At 55.2% G+C, this 25,762-nt stretch overlaps 2 protein-coding genes across 5 annotated transcripts in view; one reads left to right on the forward strand and one right to left on the reverse strand.

Annotated features, from left to right (window-relative positions):
* The window catches only part of SAFB (scaffold attachment factor B), a 36,393-nt gene extending 17,552 nt beyond the window's left edge, over nucleotides 1-18,841 (forward strand). For 2 of the 3 annotated variants that reach the window (XM_049639687.1, XM_049639689.1), the window contains 17 exons: nucleotides 256-318; nucleotides 2,896-2,923; nucleotides 3,865-4,375; nucleotides 4,795-4,844; nucleotides 5,678-5,772; nucleotides 7,490-7,639; nucleotides 7,721-7,803; nucleotides 8,152-8,291; nucleotides 8,456-8,544; nucleotides 10,983-11,089; nucleotides 13,238-13,528; nucleotides 14,679-14,816; nucleotides 15,031-15,073; nucleotides 17,390-17,505; nucleotides 17,711-17,817; nucleotides 18,240-18,306; nucleotides 18,514-18,841. In XM_049639687.1, coding sequence (XP_049495644.1) covers nucleotides 256-318; nucleotides 2,896-2,923; nucleotides 3,865-4,375; nucleotides 4,795-4,844; nucleotides 5,678-5,772; nucleotides 7,490-7,639; nucleotides 7,721-7,803; nucleotides 8,152-8,291; nucleotides 8,456-8,544; nucleotides 10,983-11,089; nucleotides 13,238-13,528; nucleotides 14,679-14,816; nucleotides 15,031-15,073; nucleotides 17,390-17,505; nucleotides 17,711-17,817; nucleotides 18,240-18,306; nucleotides 18,514-18,643 — 2,208 coding nt within the window. In that variant the 3' untranslated portion in view covers nucleotides 18,644-18,841. The remainder of the gene's footprint in view (nucleotides 1-255; nucleotides 319-2,895; nucleotides 2,924-3,864; nucleotides 4,376-4,794; nucleotides 4,845-5,677; nucleotides 5,773-7,489; nucleotides 7,640-7,720; nucleotides 7,804-8,151; nucleotides 8,292-8,455; nucleotides 8,545-10,982; nucleotides 11,090-13,237; nucleotides 13,529-14,678; nucleotides 14,817-15,030; nucleotides 15,074-17,389; nucleotides 17,506-17,710; nucleotides 17,818-18,239; nucleotides 18,307-18,513) is intronic. The other variant, XM_049639688.1, reaches the window with a different exon arrangement.
* Nucleotides 18,842-23,269: 4,428 nt separating this feature from the next.
* Nucleotides 23,270-25,518, reverse strand: MICOS13 (mitochondrial contact site and cristae organizing system subunit 13). Of its 2 annotated transcripts, none has more exons than XM_049639695.1 (4): nucleotides 25,068-25,518; nucleotides 24,228-24,336; nucleotides 23,894-23,945; nucleotides 23,270-23,507 (listed from the first exon to the last, which is right to left on the reverse strand). In XM_049639695.1, exons 1-4 carry the CDS (start codon nucleotides 25,094-25,096, stop codon nucleotides 23,410-23,412), a joined length of 288 nt encoding a protein of 95 aa, XP_049495652.1. In that variant the 5' UTR covers nucleotides 25,097-25,518; the 3' UTR covers nucleotides 23,270-23,409. The 2 variants fall into 2 exon arrangements, with proteins under 2 accessions (XP_049495652.1, XP_049495651.1); XM_049639694.1 differs by having other exon boundaries at nucleotides 24,159-24,336; nucleotides 25,068-25,511.
* Between the last annotated feature and the right edge of the window lie 244 nt (nucleotides 25,519-25,762).

Here is a 25,762-nt window from a genome sequence, read left to right on the forward strand (position 1 = left end):
TACTGTTTTTCCTTTTTCCTTTGGCTTGCATCTTAAAATCCTCACTGGTACCATTTTAGTGGGTTTCACGCTCTATCTGCAGGTATATACACTTGGAATGTTTCTTTAAACTGAGGTGAAGTCAAACTATAATGCTGTTTTGATTCCTGCACTGTGTCAGGAGTGATTTTCATGGCTGTTATTTTTCATTGTATGGATGTACTGTTGGGTTACCCTGTATTGACAACATAAGCTGTATTCTCGTTTATTTTACAGATGGAGGACAAAGAAACTCTAAACAATTTAGATACTTCATCATCTGACTTCACTATATTGCAGGTAAATTGTATGTCTCAATAATTTTAGAATCCAAGATGAGACTGCCATTTCTGGCAACCACTTCAGATGTTGTATGGCACTGCTAAGTACAAGGCATTGTGAGGTGTGTTTGCCCCTCTGGCACCTTCAGAGAGGGTTTTACTTTCCACTTTCTCCAAATACAATGTGCCTGTTGCAAAGGACTCCTCGTCTTTTCCTTCCCCTTCGAGCTCCGTGGCTTCTGTACAGCCAAGAGGAGGGCCCATTTGGGAAGGTCTTGTTGGTTTCATTGCCGGCGGAAAGACCACCTGTCTGATCTGTTCTGGGTGGTGTCCTCTGTTGGGTGAGATGGGGTGGGGGTGGGGGGCCCGAGGGGAGCACTCCCTCCCTAGGAGAGATTCTCGGGGTCCAGATGAGGATGCAGGAGGGGTGGGGTGGCCAGAGCAGTGACGTCACAGCTGGGAAGGGTGGAACCTCGGGGGTTCTGGTTCCGTCTACGGGAATTTTCTCACAGCAGATGCAGAGCTTTATTTTGATGACTCTGTCATCTTGACTGTATCGTCTGTGTAAATATTAAATCTTAGATGAGAACAAATGAGATGTGGACTGACTTTCAGGTAGGATTTACATACATGTGGGTCTTGAGTTTCCTTTTAATTTTTCAGCAAGCCTGCCTAGATAAAGACTGCTGGAATAAACTTATCTGGGTAGCAGTCTGATTTTCATTGGAAAATTTTGCAAGGAAATAAAAACATAGTATGTGCCAGTTTTTGTTTTTTTGGGGTTTTTTGGTGTCATTTTTCATTTACCTGTACTGCTTAATTAGAAGCCGTCTTTCAGACACAATCCCCGTTTGCTTCTGCCAGGCAGGGGCAAGGTTGGTTATTGGCAAGCCAGAATCCCAGCTGCGAGGAGGGTGCAAACCTCAAGAAAGTGTGGTGGAGCCCAGTTTACCTTTAGTCCTGATGTCTCGCTCCAGCTGCAAAGTGACACCACCCATTTCCTGACTCCGAAAGGAAAGGAGGGGCCGGGTCTTGCCATTTGCTCTAGTTTTTTGTTTTTTGGGTTTTTTTGGTCAAAGACTCCTGTGTTAATGTGGAAAATATATAAACCCTTCGAGAGACAAATAGAGGTACATTAATTTCCTTCTGGAGAAAGTTAAGGAGAGAATTCTGTCTAGAATGATCTTTGGCTTTAGTCGTAGGCTTAATTCCCAGGGTGGGGTACGTTGCATGAAAAAAAATACATAAAACGAAACTGAGAGAAGTGAACAGTTCCACAGTGCTTTCCAGGATGGCAGACTAGTTCCCAGTGGAGGTGCAGACCGTTCCCCTCCATCCCACAAGCATGTGTCAGGTGTGTATACAGAGATGAATGAGAAGAAAGGGTGGTCACCATCTTCCCAGAGCCCTTCCTCGCCATGGGAAGTACCTCAGCAGGGTCAAGCAGAGACCAGGACTGGTGTGAACTCCCACCCACACAGCCATTGCTTAGATTCTGGCTGTGCTGTGTGTCCTTGAGGAAGTTTGTCAGTCACTCTGTGCCAGTCTCCCTGTCTGTGAAAAGAAGTTTGATACTGATAGTTCCAACCTGTTAGGATTGTCTGATTAGTGTGTGTGTGTGTGTGTGTGTGTGTGTGTGTGTGTGGTGTTTAAATTTGTGCGTGGAACCCAGTCAGTTGACAGAGGGGCTCTTCAGCAGCCTCTGAAGCCATTAGGAGAAGCCTTTCTATGAAGAGATGGCCCCCAAGCCAAGTGCTGAGGGAGGTGTAAGCCTCGCCTGGGGGTGGGGTGGGGACACGGCCTGCTGGGGGAGAGGGGGTGTGGGGGCCATCGCTGAAGGCTTTAGGCCACGAGGAACCATATGCTCACCATGGCGGTAAAGTGCAGGCATATGGGGAAGGGAGAGTGAGACCAGATGCTGTTGTAGGTGAGGAGTGGCCATGGTCTGGACGGACAGGGCTCTCTGGGAAGGGTTTGGAGGATATTTACGGATTAGAGGGGGCCCCGTGGCAACGCTGGTTGGAAAAGCTGGGGGTGGGGGGGGGGAGTAGCGTGTAATGCTGGACAGCACTCAAGTGACAGGCAGGCAGAGGTGAGGTAGTAGGACCACGTGAACTAAGAACAGAGGTCCAACCACCTGTACCTATGTTCCCTCACGCTTCTGAATTTTTAGAAATTAGCGCTACGTTGAGTGAAATGTCAGGCATTCTGTTACACGCCACAAGTAGACAAAAACACCGCTCTCTTGGCTTTTAAGAGTTCAGTCTAGGGGGACCGACAAGCCCGTGATGATGTCATCACCACTGAAAATGATACGATTGCCAGGTGCTGGGGAAACAAGGCAAAAGAAACAGTATCCGCAACCAGGGCCCAGGCCCCTGGAGAGTAGCCTGCAATGGGGAGCTTGGGGCGGAGGGGAGGGAGGTGGCGTGTCTGAGGGCAGGCTCTTTCCTGAATGCGCGAGCAGGTTCTCCACCTGGTGCAGTTGTGAGTTTCCTAGTATGTACTTCAGAAATCCCCCTTTTAGTTAGTTTTTAGCGTAAATGAACTAGATTGCGTTCATCTGGCACAATCTTATTTATGTTTTTTGTTGCAGGAAATTGAAGAGCCATCCTTGGAGCCAGGTACTGTTAAATGAAAAACTTACCAGCGGGGGTTTGGAACCATTCTAGCTTTCCACCTTCTCTAATTTAAATTCTTTAATTTTAAAAAGTTGCCTTACTGTAGTATACATTGTTCTAAAGGTTTACGATCCAGAACATACCAGGATCATAGAGATTGGAAACCCAGCCATATCACCAGATCTGTGAAAGTGGCTGACTTCTCATTTTACAAACTGTATTGGTGAGATGAGACTATCTCATGCCTTTTTAAACATAAACGGCATTTAAACATGTAGAAAGAGTTTGCATGCCTCTCAAGAGCTAATAACCTCTGCACCCCACAAAACAGATCTTGTGATATTGGGCAGTGTCTTAACTTTGTGGTTTTTAATTCAGGCAGTGCAGGTAGTTGTAGGGAGATGCGTTTTAAAACATTGAGACATAACTGGATTCCAGAAGAGGAAAGAGTTTCTTCATGAGAATTCCAAACAAATACCGTTCACTTTCTGGACTGCAAATATCTCAGATCACCGATGGAAGAGATTCTGGTTTTCATGTTGGACTGTTCTGTTAAAAGAAATTCAAAGAAATTTGGAAATTGAGCTGTTCAGTGAATGGTGATACATTCAGTTAAGCAACTTGGACTTTGGAAGCTAAATTTGGAAGAGTTCTATGTAAACGGCGACAGAATGAAGACTGTCAAGAATCAGCCAGAAGGTTTTGGGGGTTAAATCTCTGGGATGCTTTTCTCTTCCATGTAGCGTAGCGGCTTACTGTAGCAGTCGGTTGGAGCGCAGGTAGTGTAACCAGTGTAACTTTGTGTACCCGCGGGTTTTCCAATCTCTGTGTAGCTAGCGGTTCTCTTCGTGTTAGCGTGGCAGCCGTGCCGGTTCCGCATTTGTGATTGCTTTATTTCCCTGGTAATTAAACCTTGTGCCATTCTATTCCTGTTAAATCCGTAGAAAATGAGAAAATACTCGACATTTTGGGGGAAACTTGTAAATCTGAGCCAGTAAAAGAAGAAGGTTCCGAGCTGGAGCAGCCCTTTGCACAGGATACAAGTAGCGTGGGGCCAGACAGAAAGCTTGCGGAGGAAGAGGACCTTTTTGGCAGCGCCCATCCGGAGGAGGGTGACTTAGATTTGGCCAGCGAGTCAACAGCACGAGCTCAGGCGAGCAGGGCAGACACCCTGTTAGCGGTAGTGAAAAGGGAGCCCGTGGAGCAGCCGGGCGATGGCGCGCGGACGGACTGTGAGCCTGTAGGGCTAGAGAAGCCAGTTGAGCAGAGTAGTAAAGCCTCAGAGCACACGGAAGCCTCTAGCGAGGAGGTCGCGGAAGCGCCCCAGGAAGCCTCAAGCCCAGACCCCAGAGATAGCAAAGAAGACGTGAAGAAGTTTGCTTTTGAAGCTTGTAATGAAGTCCCTCCGGCTCCTAAAGAGTCCTCAGCCAGTGAGGGCGCTGATCAGAAAATGAGGTTTGTTTTTTCTCAGTTTTAGACCAGACGCTATCTCCTTTTCATTGGTCATTTAATGACACACATAAGCTGTTTTTTCTGCAATTGGCCAGCCAGACTGATGCAATTGTAGTTTACTTCTAAACGATGTTTTATTTCTCTTTATTTTAAACTGATTACATAATCTTTTTTCTTTTCTCAACCTATCATGGTTGTTTTCTTTAATTCTTCCTAATTATCTTTAGCCCAGCAGAATTAATTAACTCCTATGGGTCTGAAATCTTATGGTTAGGTCAGATTTCCAATACAAGTTTGTCGGGGTATCATTTTTTCAGAACTAAATTTCGGGTAGGTATGCAACCTCAGCACGTGTTTTATAATTTTGAGTTTGTTTCCTCTCTGCTGCTTCCTTCTGGAGTGACATTATCTTTTGTCTCTAGTTCTGTCGAAGATGACTCGGATACAAAAAGGCTTTCCAAAGAGGAAAAGGGTAGGTCACCGGGGCGACCCCAGTCTCCTGGAGCATGTTGGGCCTTGGCAGCAGTGGGGTATCTGCTTCCGGTTCGTTGCATATGGTGTTTCTTTCCCAGATGTGCTTTGGGGCCTCTCATGAAGCCTTTCTCCCCTCCTCTGCTACTCATCTGCAGGTTCTGGGTTATAGAGGGCAGGCCAGGTCCTCAGAGTTAACCTGTCGATTTGAAGCAGACACTTGTTTTCGAGGGAGCACTTTGAGCTCATCGATCCTGACTGGCCCTCTGATTTGCAGACTTCCTTAGCCTCAGTGATACTTGTAAATGGGAATAAATGTTCTGACTTCAGCTATCGTGGGGTTATCTGGTACTTCGGGTTTATCAACAGCTTCGCTCTCTATTAAAATCGCTAACGGAGACGACGTTTTGTTGGTTCGGATTCCTTCTTAGCAGTCTAGAAGAAATCCAGATGAGGCATAGGTGGGAAGGTATATATGACAAGAAGGAGAAGCATCTGGATTGGGTTCATCCTGATAGCAGCTCTTCTATGGGCAGAAGCCATTCCACCGGGCTGCCTAGTGCCATTTGGGGACTTTCTATGTGAACCAACCTCCCACGGTCCTGATAGCCCCTGGTTCGCTGCTGCTAAAGTGGCTTTGCTCACCACCCTGGTAGACTCGGTGTGCGTTTCCCAGCGTTGTGTGAGGACGCGGCAGGCCCTCCTGTCTTAGCCGGCTTGGGTTGTGCTGGCATCTGGGAGAAGTGGGGAAGTGTCTGGTTTGGAATGACTAGTCTTTAAGACTCAGGATCTCGTGAGTGTGGTGGTTTTGACCAGACTCTTCTTTTGAAATAGGTCGTAGCAGTTGTGGTAGAAATTTCTGGGTTAGCGGACTCTCTTCTACCACCAGAGCCACAGATTTGAAGAATCTTTTCAGCAAATACGGGAAGGTAAGACCAAGGGGTCATCGAGGAGAGAAAATGTTTTTAAGCCAATGTGGTACGGCCTCTACATGCAGATGATCGTCCCCTCTCGGGGACTGCTTTGAACGACACCGTGCCGTTCTTTGGCTCATGTTTGCTCACAGCCTGTGGCGGGTCTGTCCCTCCACTGCTCGCGGTGAGAGAGTGGAAGCTCCCAGAGCCCACGCCTGCTCCGTATTGTTTCTCCCTTTTCCCGGGCCCCAGAGCCACCACGTAAATTTTAGAGGATTTTCTAAATCCGTTTCTGTGGTGTTGAGTCTTCAACTTCAGCAGTGGTGGCAAAGGGCAGGGCGGGGAGGTGCTGTCAGCACTTCTGCGAGATGGTGGTCACTGTGGAACTGGAGGGAGGCTGTAGAAAGGGGTTGTAAACAGGGCCTTTAGGGTCAGACTGGTCTGGGCAGCTGTGGGCCCAGCTCTGCTGCTCACAGTCGAGTGGCCGGGAGCAAGTCATTTCCCCTGTGTGAGCTCCCGTCTGCTTGAGGGCCCTCAGAGGTGCTGGCTCCTTCAGATGGCTTGTGTAGCTGTTGCAGAGCTGCTGGTGCCCCGGCCCGTGTCCCTCAGCCCGCCTGCTTTCACCCACAGCCGGGCCACTTCTCCTTTGCCTGATTCCCCTCCTCGCTCAGCCCAAGAGCGGTGGCCATGATGGATAGAGGCACCCGCCTCCCCCACCCCTCCAGGCCGGCTGCGGTTCTGTGTTTGATTTAGAGTACCTGCGTTAGCTCTCTTCCCTTCTCTTTTTCACCACCTCCCCATGTGCTTTCTAGATTCACCTCCTAAATAAACTGCTGCATCCGGGGCTCATTTTCTCAGGGGTAGCTTTTGGGGCAAGCCAAAGTGAGACTTAAGCACAGGCCTCTGTTTATAGTAAGGATTCAACAATTTATAGCGGAGAAAACCAATAGTATTTGCTTTGGTTATCGATGTCTGGGAACCAAAAAGAGTGAAATTAAATACGATGGGGTTGTAGAAATAACTAATGATTCCCTGGGCCTCGGTAATGCGTGGTGGGCCTCTTTCACGATTCCCCTGTGGCCCAGATGGGTACTCTCAGCAGGGACATGTCACCTTGGAGCCTGCAGTGTCTTGGGTTCGTTCTCAGCTTAATGCCCTTGAGTAGGGACAGCCCACTCGGAAACTCTCTTGGGTCTGAGTGTCCGTGTGGCATAATGAGGGTGAATACTGGCTTATGTGGGACGTCCCCTGAGCCAGAGTGCCTGACCTTAACTTGCCAGGGTCACTGGGAGAAGTAAGTAGTGTGCAAAGATGTGCCTCTGGTGCCAGAAACCTCTCCTACCGAATTTTGTCATCGCTCGGAGTAAGATGGGTTTAGCGTCCTTACGTCAGTCTCCACGTGCACATCTGTCTTCCCGCTTCACTGCCCACACGGCTAACGGAATGACGGCTGAGGTCTGATCCCCAGAGGGAACGGCCGGAAGTGGGGCAGATCCGCAGAGTCGTCCCAGTGAGGCAGTAGCGTCATCCTCCCTGGTCGTCATGTGCCACTTGTCAGGCACTGAGTGATGGGGCGTCGCCCACAGTCCTCATTCCAGGGCAGGTGCCGGGACTCCTGCATCAGAGGAAAGCAGCGCGAACGGGGATGTCCTGTGCGTTTCACGCGGCGGGTGTTGGGGGTCTGTGAGTGGGGGCTTTGTGTCTGAGTCCCGTTCGTGTGCTTTCCTTTGAGGTGGTGGGCGCTAAGGTTGTGACAAATGCCCGGAGTCCTGGAGCTCGCTGCTATGGCTTTGTTACAATGTCCACAGCAGAAGAGGCCACAAAATGCATTAACCACCTGCACAAAACAGAGCTCCACGGGAAGATGATCTCCGTGGAAAAAGTAAGTGATCTCCGGTTTTCTTACCGGGATGCGACCCTTTTAGGAAATAAGGTAATACTTGCACTTGATTCTTTTTCTCAGGCGAAAAATGAACCAACTGGGAAGAAAACTTCTGAGAAGAGAGAGGGTGAGGGGAAGAAGGAGAAGTCCAGCACCAGTGACAGGTACCGCTCTTCTCTGAGGGAACTGTGGACAAGATGGCCTTTCTACGTTTCGCATCCTGCACGTTTTCCACAGACGGGGAGACCGCAAGGCCTCCCCCCCCCTTTAGTTTATACGAACGTTTGGTGGAGGGGGTTCACCTTCAGTAGCTCCCTGAGAGGATTCCTTCCTTCAGCCCCTCTTCCAAGGGTGCTTGGGGAGAGCAGGCGGCTCCCCTTGTCGGGCCTCGTCCCGCTGACGCCCAGGCAGCCTCCTGGTCACGTGGCGCTCACGGCAAGAGTCTCGTCGTGGCTGCTTTGCTGCCTAAATGTCGGACGTAACGTGCGTCTGTTCTGGGATGTCATTTATAGATCTGCGAACCTCAAGAGGGAAGATAAAGCTGATAGGAAAGAGGACACTAAGAAGGGTGAAGATGTAAGCGGAGAAAAGAGTAAAGATCAAGATGATCAGAAACCTGGCCCCTCAGAGCGATCTCGAACCACAAAATCAGGTACTGCCACTGGTGATGCCACCCTATGCTCTGTTCCTGGCTGGTGTGGTTTGCGGTTTGCTGTTAGCAGTGCATACTAGATTTCTTTTCCATAGAGAGAAATCCTTTTTTTCGAATCTGGGAGTTTTCTGTTTCTTCCATTACACAACTCCTTTCTTCTGTAGGAAGTCGAGGAACCGAGCGGACCGTAGTGATGGATAAATCTAAAGGGGTGCCTGTTATTAGTGTCAAGACTTCAGGATCCAAAGAGAGAGTGAGTATCAATTTTCTAACTAGGGTATTTAGTGTTTCTCTTATTTCACTTATTTATTTTTTTATTCTTAAAGTTTATTTTGAGAGAGTGAGAGCAGGGGAGAGACAGAGAATCACAAGCACACTCCGTCCTGTCATCACAGAGCCTGACACAGGGCTCGAACTTGAAAAATGCGAGATCGTAACCCGAGTGAAAATCAAGAGTCGGACGCTTGATTTCCGGTGACTGATCCACCCAGTTGCCCCCCCAAAACGGAAAGAGTTTAAAAGCTTTTGTTTGCGCATAACTTTGTTCTGATGAGAACTTTTGTTTTCTTACTACCTAAAGCTAATTTTAAAGTTCAAATGTGAAGGCGCCATGACTTTAGAGTTAGAGCACTGTCTTATAAAATTAAAACATGGGAATAGTTGGCTTCCCCCACCCGAATCCACATGTAGCTGGCCATTTTCATGGTTTCCCTTGAAAGTGGTGGCAAGCTCTCCATCACACATTCCTAAACTCCTGTGTAACCCAGCTGGGGTTTCATGCCCTTCTGAGTTGGATCTCCACTTGGGCTCGGTCCCGTATTCTTTCTCCACGCAGATGCCCCGGAGAACACAATTCACAAAGTACCTGTCTTGGGTCCTTACCATTTCACTCTGCCTGCTGTGAGGGCTTAGGCAGCTGTCAGTGTCCCTAACTTCAATTTTTGGGTCTTGCAACTTGGATAGATATGGGGCCAGGGTCCTCAAGACCACCCACGTTCACCATTCACCCTCAGGACCACGGGGCTTGGCCTGTGATGGTCCTCACAGCTAAGATTGCCTACTGTGGTGCGGTAAGGATACACAGCCCAGTCATGGGGGAAAAGACACAGACAGAGTCCGGAGAGGACTTGTGCAGGCTCCCTCGTGCTCTCCCCTTCGTGTGGCCTATGCTCTTGCCCAGGGAAGCCCGTTAGCCTTTTAGTGTCAGCACCCAAGGTTGTTATTTGGGGGCTGGTTACCTAGACGTTCTGCTAGATATATACCAAAATTCGTGACTTCGAAGAGGAAAGCAGGTGTTGAGCAGAAACCACAGTGGGCACAGTCTAGGCACAGTGACCACCCTGGGACTGTCAGCTGGAGACACTCTGAATGCCAGGTTCCCAGGCGCCAGCTTCGGGCCTGCCATGGTACCCTGTGCTGCGAGATGGCAAATCGTTTTAGCTGTTGCAAGCCAGTGTTCCAGTTCTGCAAACTTCCAGCATGCTTGTTTGTGCACATGTTATAATACATGTGACCGCTTTTACGGTTATTTTATGTAAAATGAGTGGAAAATGGCAAAATGGAAGTATGAGTCCCAGGGCTAAGATGGGTAGATCTCGTAAAGATAACGCAGTCACACAAATCAGGAATCCTCTGCTATACTAGAGGTAGCCATGGTTGGGCACTCACTGCATGTTTAGTTAGGAAGGAAAAGAACAGGAGTAAAGAGAGTAAGGAGTTTAGTTTATGTTATGTTATTTTTTCAATGTTTTATTTATTTTTGAGAGAGAGAGAGAGAGAGAGAGAGAAACCGAGTGCAAGCTGGGGAGGGGCAGAGAGAGAGGGAGACACAGAATCCAGAGCAGCTCCAGGCTCCGAGCTGTCAGCACAGGGCCCAACGCGGGGCTCCAACCCATGAACCGCGAGATCATGACCTGAGCTGAAGTCGGACGCTTAACCGACTGAGCCACCCAGGCGCTCCAAGGAGTTTATTTTAATTTTTTTTTTTAACGTTTACTTATTTTTTGATAGAGCGTGAATGGGGGAGGGTCAGAGAGAGAGGGAGACACAGAATCTGAAGCAGGCTCCAGGCTCTGAGCTGTCAGCACAGAACCCGACGCAGGGCTCGAACTCACAGACCGTGAGATCATGACCTGAGCCGAAGTCGGACGCTCAGCCGACTGAGCCACCCAGGCATCCCTCCAAGGAGTTTATTTTAGATGCAGAAGACCAAGTATTAAAAAAATTGGTTTTGGGGCACCTGGGTGGCTTAGTTGGTTGAGCGTCTGACTCTTGGTTTTGGCTCAGGTCATGACCTCACGGTTTGTGAAATCAAGCCCCTGTTTGGGATTTTCTGTCTCCCTCTCTCTCTCTGCCCGTCCCCTGCTTTCATTCCCTCTTTCTTAAAATAAGTAAATACATTTTTTTAAAAATTGGCTTTCATCATATAAAAAGGTTTAGGGAGATAATATTTCTATTTTGACCCTGTTGAAAATTCTCGTTGGATATTTTGGCATGGTGATGACGTTTTGATTTTTAAGTGTGGTCAGGAAAACATGAAGTTTCTTAGGAGGGAACACCCTGTTAACTGGTTGTCCCATTAAATGTTAACGTTCATTTCCAATTTTCGTGTTGGATGCTTGGATGTGGACTCGCCTGATTCTTCCTGTTGTCATTTCTACCTTAACTTGTGCATATTTTTTGGTGAACCAGGTTTCTAAGAGCCAGGATCGCAAATCGGCCAGCAGAGAGAAGCGGTCTGTTGTGTCTTTTGATAAAGTCAAAGAGCCTCGGAAGTCGAGAGACTCTGAGTCCCGGAGGTGAGTCCGTGTCCAGCAGTGTTCCTGGTTTGCTTCTGTCTCTGGACTAGTCAGACCATGTCATGGGGGCATATTTTCAGAGCCCCCTGTGGGTGGGATATTGCTTTAAACCTAGTTGCTCCTTTGGCCTTCAGTAGACTTGCTGTGCTCTTTCATCCTGTGGTTATTTTCAAATGATCTTCTCATGCAGATAGGCCCATCTCTTGATGATTCTGGGAGGTAACGGCAGGGAGTTGAAATGCCTAGCAGTGCTGGTTCACACACCCGGTGTGCCCCCAGAGCGGTCGGAAGGGAGAGAAACAGTGGGACACACGCAGGGAGAGAGCAGAGATGTCCCCATCCTTAAAATAGCTAAAGAAAAAGTCTCCAGAAATTTTAAAAACTAAACACAAGTAGTACTGAACACACCGTATGACAGTTTTCCTACAAAGAAACAATTCTTAAACTATAGTTGAAAAAAATAAACAGTGCTCGTAAAACTGGCAGAGTAAGAATGAGTAGAGGGGGCAAGGCATGGCCTTTCTGGGGTGCGTGCACTCACAGCTTCCTGCTGCGCAGGGACGGGCGCCGGACAAAGGGCCCTTGTGTTGAAGTGACGTAGGGCCACAGAGCTGACCCATGCGCATGTGGGGACTTCATATGTCAGTAGTGACGTTTCTCACCAGGGACAAAAGGATGGGCTCTCCCATCCTTTAATAGCTTCAAGTCCCTTGGCTATTCCTTCGGTCGGCCCTCTGGGTCTGCAGCTCCCGTCAGTGGCAAAACAGTCCCCGTCAGCTGGTGACAGAACACAAACGTGAAAGCTGACAACACCCGTATACTGCGGAAGTTGGTGTGTTCAAGAGTCGGGGGCCGGAAGGAGAGGTTGGCCGAGAGGAAATGTAACTTCTGTCTGTACGTGAAAGATCCGCGAGGGATGGGAATAAACGTGATGTGAAGTAAATGCAAGGAGGCAAAAAAAACCTGCTAGGAAACGGACAGGAGCGAGTTGACAGAAGGGACGGGTCAGGTGCCGCAGGACTCAGGACGAAGGGAGGCTTCACTGGGCACCGGGAGCGCGCGTGAAAAGAGCCGCGAGACCAGTTTTTGCTTCTGCCGGTTTGGTTGGGTGCACTGTGTGCGTATTCCAGTGTGGGGGACGGGGGCGCGGCCCCTGGAGAGGGATTCCGCGGAGGCCCGCGCGGCTGAGTCTGGTGCCCCAGACCTAGAAGTGCCACTTCTCCAGACCTGCCCTAGAGGAACTTGTGCATGAGAAAGCCTCCGATTGTGAGCTTGTGAAAGGAGACCATCAAAAGGTCTGCCTCTGGGTGCTGCTTGTATAAACCGTGGCCTGTCCGCTCCACGGGGCCTTTCCTGAACCCTTGCCCTCGACCTGTAAAGGTGGATGTGGGAGGGCCTGGACATGTCGCATTAATCAAGGAGGCTGTAGCCATTCTTGTCCAAAACCCGGCAGTGAGGCAAGAGTATGCGTTTCTGCCGGTATAAGTAGGTGTCTGTAAAGGCGTAGCAACGGGTGGAAAGGGGACAACGTGGCCACTGTCTTCCGTGTCACACATACAGGGACTGGCAGGAAATGCGCTGGGGTGTAGCCGGCGTCCCTAACAAGAGCAGAGCTGGCCGCGCCCTCGGGCTGGGCGGGCTCCCCGGCCCTTCGGCCCTTCGCTCGGCCACCACGGGCTGCCTGTCGGTAAACTCATCTGAGTTTACAAACATCGTCAGGATTTCAATTCTAGTGCACTCGCCCCATCCCGGGGTGACTGAAGCTCATTTAGGGACAAGAGGTCCTGACCGAGACTTAATTTCCCGTGGCAAGTGTGTTCTGTTTCTTCTTTTTAATGGACTGTTTCATGGAATCAGATGCTTGATCTGCAGACAAGGTTTCGGGAAGTGAGGTTCAGCTCCTATCCTAGCGGAGCCCCTATGTGCCCGTGCCTCTCTGCTCTGATTCCCGCCGCTCGGGGACCGAACTGAGGGGCACCGAGCCGGCGGCGGAGCCCGTGCCGGCACCCCGGGGCTGCCGCCCCCGCACCGACGCCCTGGCCGGGCTCCCGGGGGCCGGTCCGCGCTCCGGGCGGGCGGGCGGGAGCCGTGGCCGGGCCGGGTGATGCCTCCGGCACCGCGGCCCCTCCAGCAGCTGCTCTCCCGCAGGGTGCGCGAGCGCAGCGAGTGGGAGCAGCGCATGCAGGCGCAGTGGGAGCGCGAGGAGCGCGAGCGGCTGGAGATCGCCCGCGAGAGGCTGGCCTTCCACCGCCACCGCCTGGAGCGCGAGCGCATGGAGCGGGAGCGGCTGGAGCGCGAGCGCATGCACGTGGAGCACGAGCGCCGGCGGGAGCAGGAGCGCATCCACCGCGAGCGCGAGGAGCTGCGGCGCCAGCAGGAGCTGCGCTACGAGCAGGAGCGGCGGCCCGCGGTGCGGAGGCCCTACGACGTGGACGGCCGGTGAGCCTAGCTGCCCTTAGCCGCCGCCCCGAGGCGGCCTGTGGCCTTTAGGATCGGGCGAGGGTCCCCCACGTCGCGCTTCCGCGAGATTCTCGTTTCAGAGGCCGCACGCGTACGGGCTACGGCTCGATTTGACGTCGTGCTGTTCGTCGGGCACCTGAGATCGTTAGGGGTCAGTGGGGAAGTGGGTAGAGCAGCGCCTAAGAAAGCCTCACGTTCAAGTCCTAGCACAGAACCCCCGAGGGAAGGGAGTTCTTCAGCCCGGGGCCACATGCGAGTCAGGTGCGGAGGGGGGTGACCCGAGCCCGGAAGAAACTTCCTTCAGGCCTCCGTGTAGGCTTTGTCATCGTAGCCATGTGTTGTGGCTCGTTTCCAGTAATATTAACTTTAATTCCCTGGACATACCGACATGACTCGGGCATGCTCCAACGCTAGCCCCAGTGAAAAACGGGCCCGGTTTTAGTCCTTGCTGGTGGGAGTCCAGGGTGGTAATCCCAGCACTGATATGACCAGCTTTTCTGCACGCATCGCCACTCGGGAAGAACCACGTTTTGTATTCCTCCCTCTACTGTGTGGATATTGCGTGGATTGCGTGTAATATCCAGCAAGACTTCTTTCGAGGGCCTTCAAGCTCTTTTAGGATTTTTGATGCCTTTGTGCAAAACACCGCTGCTGGGAGTCCGTTACGGTCATGCATGTTTTTGCAACAGTATATTTCAGGTGCTTCTCAACGTCCCCCCACTGGTGTCTTTGCTGGGTTAAGTTCACGTTGGAGGAAAAGAGGTAGTGCACTGAGGAGAGCTGGGGGTCACCACTCTCGCTTGCTGTCCTGATAGATTGAGGCCACGTGCTGTTCCCGGAGGCGACCTGCGGGTGTGCAGGTGTGCCCACGTCCCCTCCTGTTAGGGAAACCAAAGCTCTTCTCTTTAGGGTCAAGTGAGGCTTGTTGGATAGAATAGAAGGGGGTCCTTCAGTCGGATCCCACATCACCCTACTGGCCCCTCTCAGCCTGTGTAGCAAAGACGAAAAAGTTAATTCTCATTCTGTGGAATGACAGGAGCCAGGGACAGTTTGAGGGTTCGGTTCACCAGCTCCGCAAAGGTTATGAACTCGAAGGAGAAATTATATCACTTCTTTATTCCCCCTCCAGGCGAGACGATGCCTACTGGCCGGAAGCAAAGCGGGCCGCTCTGGATGAGCGCTACCATTCTGATTTCAACCGCCAGGACCGTTTCCATGACTTTGACCACAGGGACCGGGGCCGCTACCCTGACCACTCTGTCGACAGGTCAGCCAGGCTCCCAATGACCCTGCCCATTTGTACAAGTTCTCTTTTCCTCTCGTTCTGAATGATGAAGGACTAGGGTTGGCCCTTCCAGGCTTTGAGACCTTCAGGCTATGAATAACCTGGGTTCGGTTTGGGAAATGTTTTCGGGGGGGGGGGGGTCGTCTAGCCGACCTATCTTCTCTTCTTATGTTTTCATTTAAATTTCCTTTTTCAGGAGAGAAGGTTCAAGATCCATGATGGGAGAAAGAGAAGGACAGGTGAGTCAGAAACTTGAGTTGCAGCCACGGATTTTGCCGTGGAATCGATTCTCTCTCCATGCTGTCTCCCTCCTCAGCTGAGGTTCTGTTCACTTCTGAATAGCGAAGTAGCTAAATGCCGTATCTGTATCAATGGCTAAGGAGCCTTGGGTGAGTCTCAAGGGCTCCATCGTCACCGTCTGCACAGCTCAGCCCACGAGAGGCCAGGGGCCCGTGCTTTGCAGGACTCACAGGTTAGAAAATATGCTGGAGTTTCTTCTTTTACTTGTCGAACGTTTAGATTAAGAACTTCTCCACATCGCGCTGACTCTTTAGTGGGTTTGCTTGAAATATCGGGGGGTGCGGGGAGGAATTCCGGAAGGTTGTGGTCAGGGCGGCGTGGGGGCACAATTGCTGCCCGTGAGTTTCCTTTCCCTGCTGGAGCGCGGCTCTGTCTGCCCTCCTTCCTCGCTTCCTGAGGGCGTGGCTGGGGACTGCGTAGTCCTGGCCGTACCCAGCGGGTCCCCTGCTACCTCCGGAGCGGTCGTCGCGTGCCTCTTTTTCCTCTTCTTGGAGGTGAATCTGAAGAGCAACTGAATCTACACCCGCTCTTGGCGGTTCTCTTTGGTGAAGTGGGGCTCGGTGGTTAAATGTCCAGGCTCCGGAACCAGAACCAGAGTCGCATTCTGGTGTCAGCACTGTGCTGAGCACTTGTCTCCCAACTCTGAAGTGAGGGTGCTCACTCCCCGCTGCTCAGGGTGTGGGGGCTAAATGGGTTGACAGCCATGTCTACACCGGTTGGCCCGGCTCCTGACACGCAGCTGCTAATCCCTGCTTGCTCTCTCCTGCCGCTATGGGCTGAAGCGCTCCCAAACCTGAAAGGATGTTTTCTCTTGTGTGTGCTGTCCTTAGTAACCCTGGTGCTGCCCTGGATGCAGGCAGTGACATGGGACACAGAAGGGGACACCAGCACAGGCTCTCAGGGTCTTGCTGAGCCGTTACACCAGCTGGTCGGTGGGCAGGAGAGTGTGGCTACCCTGTGAAAAACCGGGCAGAGCTAGAGATCGGCTTTGTGCAAAGTGTTCTCTGTCGGTTCGGTGTCTTCGGAAGGCTGCCGAGAAAAGCTTGCTTGTTCGTAGATATTTCCGTTTGTCGAAAGGAAGTGGTCTGGATCGTGAGCTGTTGTGGTTTTTTTTTTTGTTTTGTTTTTTTACAAGCTGGTGTGTCCTGCAGGTTCCTTATGGAAGTGGGGCTTCAGGGTCTCATTGAAGCAGCTGTTGTCCTGCCCGGACACTTCGGCTTTGGCTTTGTGCCTGGAAGGAACAGTGCTGTGTTTGTCCATCTGGTACAGTTGAGCCCCACCTCCCCCACTTTGGTCGAGGGAGGTGTCCGCACACATTTGGGAATGCGAGGCCCGTGGAGGCAGGAGGCGGAAGCACACGTGGCCAGGGCTCCCGTGTGGCAGGCTGGCCCCGGCCCCGGCGAGCTCCTGGCCTAGCAGGCGCGGAAGCACGACGCGTGCGGCCACAGGGCAGCCGGAGCATCCGTCCAAGAGGCTTCATTACCAGGACTCCTTTCTAGGCTTTTCTCGCTTAGAATGCGATCTTGGAGCAAAAGACCACAGGGCTACAGGTTGGGTTTGTGGGATCACGAGAGCAACAGTGGGGCCGAAGCCGCCTCACCAGCTCCCTAAAGCTTGGGGTGTCCTTCCGGCAAGCAGGGCAGGCTTCGGGTGAAGGGCCAGTGGTGAGCGTTTGTCGAGAATAGCATTTCCTAGAACGAGAACCCGCCACTCCTAGAAGGGCTCTCCCTTCCGTCCTTCCGATGGCTCATAGAACAGGGCCAGGCCAGCAGGTTCCACGGACCACGCCACAAGTGGCTGGTGGTCGGTCCGGTGAGGCACCGGGTCTGGGGTGCGTGTGAAAGGATCCCTAGTGGCCGTTTTGTCCTGGAGGTTCCTAGGGGCTAGAGCACCGGGCCCGGGCGCGCTGCTTGTCTGTCTGTTCCTGGCGCAGGGTGGCCACGAGGCCCCAGCGCCTTCTCTCCTTCGGTGCCTGAAGTCTCTCCTTCTGGATTAGGGTAGATCTCATCCCTCGGTTTCTTTCTCCGTTGTTTACATTCTTCAGTTTTCCTCACTTGTCCGCGAACGGACTTTGAGGATGTGGCTGTTGAGCAAGCCGAAATGGCCTCTGTGGCACACGACCGTGTGTAGAATGCTCACCAGTACTTTTGAGTTACTGTCACTGTGGTCGTCATTATCAGCTTGTTGGTCCCAAGGCCTTGGGATCCAAGCTTGATACCGAAGCCTTGTTTCTGTTCTGGCTCTTTCACGTCCAGCATTACCCTGAACGCCACGGGGGACCAGAGCGCCATGGGCGGGACTCCCGGGACGGCTGGGGATACGGCTCTGACAAGAGGATGAGCGAGGGCCGGGGGCTGCCTCCTCCACCCAGGTTTGTGTCCCACCCCCCACGGCACCTGCTGGGGCCTCACACGCCCCTGGCAGGATCGGTGTGTGTTCCTGAGGAGCCCTGGCTCAGGGAGAGAGGATGGGGACCGGGAACACAGAACGCGAAACCCACCTTCCGGAACCCGTGGCGCCTGCTATTCTGAAAGGCGCAGGGGGGGCACTCCAAATCAGAGGCATCTTTTCCTAAGGGGCAGACGTGACTGGGGGGACCACGGCCGAAGAATAGAGGATGACCGTGCGTGGCAGGGTGCTGCTGACGGAGGCATGGTAGACAGGGACCACAAGAGGTGGCAAGGTGAGGACTGGCTCTCAGCCGGGGACGTGTCTGTCTTCGTGGGGGAGCACCCGGAAGGCTCAGGCTCCACCTGCTTTATGCCCGTCTTTGCTCGTCTCCCTGCTTCTCGAGGGCGGGAACGGCTTCCTCTGCTGTCCCTCCTTGGGGTCCTGCTCATTACTGGCTGGATGTGGGGAGGGAGGGGGGATGGACAGAAGCCATCCGGCACGGGAAGACGATGTGGGCACAGGTAGCTCCTCTCTGCCGCCGCTCGGCAAGGACGGCCGGCGTGTGGATCCGCGGGGGCCTGCGGGGTCTGGGTCCACTGGGTGGCTCAGGAAGGGTACTGGAGTCACGGGAGCCTCGCGTCGGTGTCCTCTGCGCTCCACGTGCGCTCCACGGTGCGCAGAGGCACCGTGTGACCGGCATCTCTCGTCTCGCAGGTGGCGAAAGGAGTATGTCCGGGCACTCTGGGCCAGGTCACATGATGAACCGGGGAGGGATGTCAGGGTAAGGTGTTGTGCCGCCCGTCCAGCTCAGCCCTCTCCCCTCTGCACGGTGGCCCGCCTGGGCCACCGGGGTGCAAATAGTCCAGGAGGCGTCCCACCTACCTCCTCCCTCTGCCCGCTGGAGGCGCTGCTCCCGGAACACGGGGGCGTGTGGGGCGGGCCCCTCGGACCCGGGAACGACACGGGAACCGTGTGTGTCGTGTCGTAGGCGCGGCAGCTTCGCCCCAGGCGGGGCCTCGCGGGGCCACGTGATCCCACGCGGCGGAATGCAGGGTGGATTCGGAGGCCAGAACCGGGGGAGCCGCCCCAACGACACCCGCTTCACTCGCCGCTACTAAGCGCTTGGATTCCTGTGTTCTGTCACGTGGCAACAAGAGTATGTTCTGTTAGGAGTTTCTCTTAAACTGTGTACAATAATTTTTTTTATCTGCTGCCATATTGTAGCTCAATACAATGTGAATGTTTTTTTGTGTTTTTTTTTTTTTTTTGGTTTTTGTTTTTTTGTAATAAATGTGTTTCTGTTCACATACCCTTTATTTAAAGCGTCGTCTCTCTTCATTTCACGTGTTTTTGTAAGTTGAATCATACTTAGTCATGGTTCTTCCTTCGGGGAAGGAGGGAGGACGGACGGGGGCAGCTTTATTTAAAGGGACCGTTAAGGTTTCCGGAAGCAGTCTGCTGGTGGCGCTCACCTGCCGCCTGCTGAGCCTGGGCCGTTTTGTCCCTCTTCCCCCGGGGCCTCTGATTTACGCCAGAGCTTTCTGTCCCCCGCACCCTGCCTCCCACCCCTGGCTCAACAGGCCGCTGTGCTTTTCTTTTAATCGGGTGAAAGACACATCCCATGAAATTTACCATTTTAACCATTTTTAAGTAGACAGGCCCGTGGCAATAGCGTAGGCACACCGTTGTGCCACCACCACTGACCTCCATCCACAGAACCTTCTATCTTCCCAAACACAAACCCTTATACGCTGCTCCCCAGCACCCACCTTCTACTTCCTGTCCCTGTGGCTTTGACCCCCTAGGATCTCCTGAGTGGAACTGCATCCCGGGGGGGGATGCAACCCACCCGGTTGGGATGGGAGGTCCAACCCACCCGCGTAGGACACCGGTAGCGCGAGGGAGGCCTGCTGCCGCTTGGTCTGTGGGAACCAACCAAGGCTGGTTGCCCCTCTGGGCTCCCATCTTTGACATGTCCAAGTAGGGTCTGGCCCTGTTTCGGGCCTGGGGATGCCCAACCATTGGGGCAGTCTGGGCTCCTGTCCCCCCACAACCCACAGCTAGGGGGAGACAGACATGAGATCAAGCCCTCAGATGTGGGGGGCCCGACGAACCCCCTCTCCAGAGGGGCTGCAGACGACCCCATGCCAATCGCTGGAACCTGGACGTACGGCACCTAACGTGGCCAAGGGGCTTTGCAGATGAGATTCAGTTCAGGACCCGGAGACGGAGAATTCCCTGGGGTTACCCGGGTGGGCCCAGTGCCACCACCAGGATCCTCACGGGGGAGTGGGGAGGCGGGGGAGCCGGAGACCGGCAGACGACACGGCCAGCTTTGGAGACGAAGCGGCCCTCATCCCAAGGAGTGCAGTGGCCTCTAGAAGCCGGAAAGGCAGGAAATGGATCACTCCCCCTGGAGCGCCCAGAAGGAGCCAGCCCCGTCCACACCTGCATGGTAGCCCAGCGAGACTCGTGTTGATCTGTGGTGCGGTCAACATGGGTTGCATCAAGCCCCTCAGTCTGTGGTCGCTGGTCACAGTGGACACGCGACTGCTACAAACTCCCGAGGCCGTGGTTGTTAGCTGGGATGACCGTCCCCAGTGGGCAGACACCCGGCAGCACCTGGAGACGCCTGTGGCTGTCGGGACTGAGGAGACAGGGTCTGTGGGTATTTGAGGGGGGGGAGGTGGGGGTGCTGCTCGACACCTACGGTGCCCAGGCTGGTCCCAAGCACATGAGATGCTGAGCTGGGGAGACGCGGCCCCGGAGCGGTAAGTGCCATGATGGGACACCCACAGGGCGGTCACGAGGCCCAGACTCAGCCCCGGGGTGGGAAGAAGGGATCAGGGCAGACTTCCCGGAGTAGGCGGAGGCCGAGCTGTATGTGGGCAGGATGAGTAGGAGTCCGGAGGAAGGGTGGCAGGAGGGCTGTGGTGAAAACCAGCTGTGTTGTAGGAAACGGCCCTTTGAGGAGTCTGGGCTCAAGGGGAGGGCAGCAGGGAGCCATAGAAGGTTTCTGAGTAGGGCAGTGACCCGATCTTGGGACATTGGGAAACAGATTGAAGGGGCAGGTGGGAAGACCAGGGAGGTGGTCTCGGCACTGGTGACAGATACAAGGGGACAGAGGAGTTTGGGTCTGGCTGCACGAGGGGATGGCGGAGTCACGAATGGCGCCCAGTCTGCAGGCTGGTGGCTGGGTCCGTGTGAGCAGGGGGCCAGCAGCCGGCTGACCCCTGGCCCAGGCTGCGGGTACACACCAGAGCTTGTTTCGGGGGACGGCCCCCATCATGCCCCCGAACACAAGAGCCATCCAGGCAAGCAGGGAAAGCTGGCGGGGGGCCAACAGGGTAGACGGAAACCTCAGGCTTGGGGAACCTTGTGGGCCATCCCCACAAGGCTGCTGGGAGCCTGGGGGGCCTCGAGCAGCCGGAGCGGCGCCCTGGGGGTATCGGATCTCCTCCGTCAGATGACCCAGCCCCGCTTGCTCTGCGCTCTCTTAACAGGTGCATCCGCCTCGGCCCGTTTCCTCAGCTGCCCTGGGCCTGGCTGTGCGCAGCCGTGGGGGTGGCCGGGTGCTTCCTCAAGCCCTTCCTGCCCACCCAGGCCGCCCCAGGCCACCTCCACCTTTTCGGAGCCCCCGCTTCACGGCCCCCTCCCCACCTGACACAGGCGCGCCCCGCAGGGATGGCAGTCGCTCCCGTGACCAGCCCTACTGATGCCAGCCGGCAGAGACGCTGCCCAAAGCCCAGAACTCGATGGACCTGCGGGACTCAGCTGCCTGGATGGAGGTGAGGGGCCCCGGAAGGGCCGAGCACGTTCCCAGGGTGGCTCATTAACGACCTGCCTCCAAAGGCTGGTTTCCCTTCCTATGTGCTCCGCTGGGAGTTGTTCAAGAGCGCGGCAGGGTGGCCCTGGCAGACCTCTCTCCCTCCAGGTCTGCCTCGCCTTGTGAAATGGTGGTGAGGGTAACGGAGGGTCGTGAGGACGCAAGGAGCCTCACGTGACACGTGCTACAGCCCTAGCTTCGCGTGCCCTGAGCACAAACCCTCCAGTTTTCAAAGGCCTTTTTTTTTTTTTTTTTTTTTTTGAGAGAGTAGGGGAGGGGCAGAGACAGAGAGACAAAAAGAGAGAGTGAGCATCCCAAGCAGGCTCCACTCTGTCAGCGTAAAGCCCGACGTAGGGCTTGAACTCACGAACCACGAAATCGTGACCTGAGCTGAAATCGAGAGTTGGACGCTTAACCGACGGCGTCACCCAGGCGCCCCACAAACCCTCCAGTTTTCAAAGGCGCAGGATTGGGTCATGGGAGTGAGGCAACTGGAAATCCTGTGCCCAGGGGAGGGCGTAAGCTAACTACCTACTACCTGGGCTCCAGGCGGAAGGAGCAGGGCTTGGACCCGGCCACGCACGTGTGTTTCTCCATCTGTACGATGGGCCCCCCATCTGCTTCCTTCCCTGTAGAAGGGCTCCGTGGATGGGGGGGTCAGGCCAGGTTGCGTTACCGGCCTCACCTCTGAACCTGGGCTTGCTCCCTCCTGGGAGGTCCCAAGGATCAGGGATGTTCCCCGGCCCCACTCGTCCTGCCCTTGCCCTAGACTTGCTCCTACCCCTGCCACGGCCCAGGCAGGATGGGAGGGGCCCACTGGCCACGGGGGGCCCACCTACACTGTTCCTGGAAAGCAGAGTGGCAGGTCACTTTGGGCTCTCCCTCCCCAAACGCACCAGGCCAGGCCACCCATCCACTACGACACTCCTCCCCACACCTCCCGTGGACCTGCGCCAGCTTCTCATCCCCGAAGGGCCTGCAAAACGAAGTGGCTTCTGGTCTCTGCTTTCCTCACGTGTAACCGCTGTCCTCTCCTTGCTCATGGGCCTAGGGGAGCCCGACCACTAGACCAAGCAACAGTACTCCCACGACTCTCAGGCACGGGGGATCCCATCCCAGCTCAGGGCACCATTACCCAGGCCTGGTCTCCGCTCCTGGAGGAGCAGCCTGGGCCAGTCCCTGCCTCCCACCCAAACCCACGGCCTATTGCCCGTCTGGGGCACAGGTTTCCTCCTGCTGCCATCATGGTGGGATGCCCTCGGGGCTGGGAGTATTTTCAGGGTCCACCCTCTTGTCCCGCCGGATGGGGAAGAACACTCAGGTCACCAGGCAGCTGATCCAGGGCAGAAAGGCTTCCCAGGGGTGCAGGGGATGCTGGGAAGGCAGGACCTCTGTGGACCGGGGAGCCCCCCTCCACTGCAATGACCGTGAAGCCTGCGGTCCCCAGGAATCCCCAGACCATGGGGGATTGAGGGTGGAAAGCAGGCAAGGGAGGGCCAGGACTAGACTAGACAGGGGTGATCAGTGAGCTGAGCCAGTCGGAGATTCGGCGGCCACACGAGCTCCCGGCCACGGAGACAGATGAATTCTGCTCACTCTGCCGAGTCCCCACCTCCAGACCGCCCCACCAGGGGCTCAGCCCTCCACGAACTGAGGCCCCCAACCTGGGCGGGCCATCAGCACTGGCTCATTCCTGGGCCCGGAGCACTGCCTACAGAGCACCAGGGCCAAGCGTCGGCTCTCAATCCCCACACCAGGGTGGGGACTCAGCGGGCAGGGCCCAGACAGCAAAGGGGTGAACCAATGCCTGTGGTCAAAGTTAAGCTCTGACGAGCCGCTAGGCACCAGAAGCCCAGGTCCCCTCGCTCTGGCACCAGCCGGGCAACCCCAAGCCCCTAGGGCAAGCACACGGGTCGGGAACACTTCCAAAGTCCTTTATTGGGCCAGCAAGGCCGGGAGCTGCCCTTGGCGTGGGGTCTCAGTCCCAGTCTGGAGCCTCCAGCTCTATGGCATCCCTGCCCCTGTTCCTGGCTGGGGCAGGTGGCCTCCTCTGACAGGCTACTTGATTCGCTCCTTCAGGTAGTCCCAGCCCTCCCTGGAGTACTCGCAAGCCTTGGAGGGGGCCGCCGACAGAGCCGACATCACCTTAATGATGCCTGTGGGGAGGGAGGGCCCAGTGCCTTCAGCCACAGGGCTCAGCCACCGCTTCCCCGCTCCCCCCGGAAACCCTAGCTCCGCAAGGCTTTGAGAGGCCCCAGTTCCAGCCTGGTCAGTTCCACACGGGGAAACTGAGGCAGAGATGGGGCAGGGCCTCGCCTTGTCTGAAGTCACACGGTGAGCTCCAAAGTGACCTGTCTTCAACGGAGGCTCTATCTTGCTCCCACCCCCCTGAAATCTCCACCCCTTGTCCTCTCTTAGATCTGCAGGGGGTGCACAGAGCAGGAAGGAGAACGATGGAGAGGAATGGCCAGGAAATGGGGGCAGGGGGTGCTGACTGGGGTATCAGGGGCCGCCACCCCCAAGCCCAGGGACCGGGGCCTACCTGAATTCCAGGAGTCGCGGATGTGAAAGTTAAACTTTGGAGGGGCTGGGAGCTGGGAAGAGAGGGGAGAAGGGGCAGGTGAAAAGGGGAGGGCCCAGGAGCCCCAGCCCCCTCCGGAGGCAGCGGAAAGCAGCACAAAGCCCACTGCAGAGAACACCACGCAGGGCTGGAGGGACCAGGGACCAAAAGCCACCCCAGAACTGACACCACACCCCCCCATGGCCCCCACCCCCAAGCCTTAGCCTCACTCCCAGTCCCAGGGTACCTGGGGTATCTTCAGACCTGTCTGCTCACACACGTACTGGCTGAACTGGTACAGGGCTGGGGGGACTACCTCCTCTGCCTTCTGAAGGACAGCCTGGCTCTTGTCACTTGGCCCCAGCAGCTCCTGGTCATACACCAGGTAGACGGCACCCCCGGCCACACTGCCCTTGATGAGGAACCTGCAGGCAGAGAAGGGAAGGACAGCAGCTCAGTAGCTCATGGGACGCCAGTGGCCACCCTCGGGGCTCCAGGCCCACTTTGGGGAGGAGTTGGACTCCCGGAGCTGCCACAGTCCTCAGAGCGCCACACCTGAAGCCAGGCAGCGGAAGGCACTTTGAAAGCGCAGAGGCTTGCCTGACGCCTACTACGCCCGTTGAGTGTTGTACTCAATTTACCCTGCAAAGCGGAGCTACTCGGCCCCGTTTACCTGGGAAACTAAGTTCCGGAGAGGAACCGTGGGTCACGCGTGATCCCGCACAGAGCACGGAATAGTGAAGACTTAAGACCCCTGACTTCCTGTCTTCCAGCCCCGGGAGGCACGACCCGAGCGCAACCCTCGAGGGGCTTCCAAGGGCCCCCGGTCATTTCTTGTGTGTCATACGTCGCTCTGGGCACGCGTTAACTTCCTGAAACAGCGCGTGCGGCATTCCCACCTTACAGAGGAGGCAACTGAGGCTCCGAGGGGTCTCGGACACAGACAATCAGGAGGCAAGGGTTCGCTGGGACGCGGGAAGGAGGCGACAGGAGATCTCGGGAAGCCCCTCCCCGCCTGAACCTCAGTCTCCCCATCTGGGCGATGGGGGACCTGACACCACGGAATTCGAAGATCCAGTCGGGAGCAAACCGGAGGGGGTGCCCACCGGCGGGGACTTTTTCGGGGGCTCCGAGCCCGCCCGGCGGCCCCACGCACCTCATCAGCGACCACACTCGGGGCACCATGGTCCCTCGGCTCCGCGCGCAAGGACACTCGACTCGCTCGCCGCTTCCGGTGGCGGCGCCGCAGAGGCCTCTGGGAAACGTAGTCACCCTGGTCGGCCGCAAAGGCCTCCGGGAGTCGAAGTCGCTCGAAGGCTCGGAGACTCCGGAGAGGGACGGCGGCCCTACAGCGAAAGGATTCTGAGAAGTGTGATCTTCACAGCCCGGGAGCTGCAAAGCTGCCTGGGAAATGGAGTCAGCAGGGCCCCGTGAGGCGCCGGATGGCTCGCCTGGCCGCAAAGACTCCTGGGAAATGTAGTCCCGCCTGGCACGGTCCCGGGGGCGTGAGGGGGAAACAGGTGTCCGGCGTCTAGAATGAGGCCGGAACGTGACCCAAGAAGATGTCGGAGCCCGGGAGATCCACCCGCGCCCGCGCGGGGGAATAAGGGCCCAGGCCCAGGAAGAGTGTGCCAGTGAGATGGTCGTCACGGCAACGAGAGGTCGGAATTGTGTGAGGGAAGCTGGCCCTCGGCCACGTGATCTGGGTCGGGGGTGGGGCTTTCGTCCAGGGGGCGGGACCAGGACCACGACTGGGAGGGGGCTAGCCTGGCCCTTGGCCGTTGCCCGGCAACGCCCGGGCGCTAAGTCTCCGCGGCCAGGCCCCTCCCCCTGAGGAGGTGGGCTCGGTGT

This window comes from Panthera uncia, chromosome A2 (genome assembly GCF_023721935.1).
Source record: "Panthera uncia isolate 11264 chromosome A2, Puncia_PCG_1.0, whole genome shotgun sequence".
Lineage (NCBI taxonomy): Eukaryota > Metazoa > Chordata > Mammalia > Carnivora > Felidae > Panthera > Panthera uncia.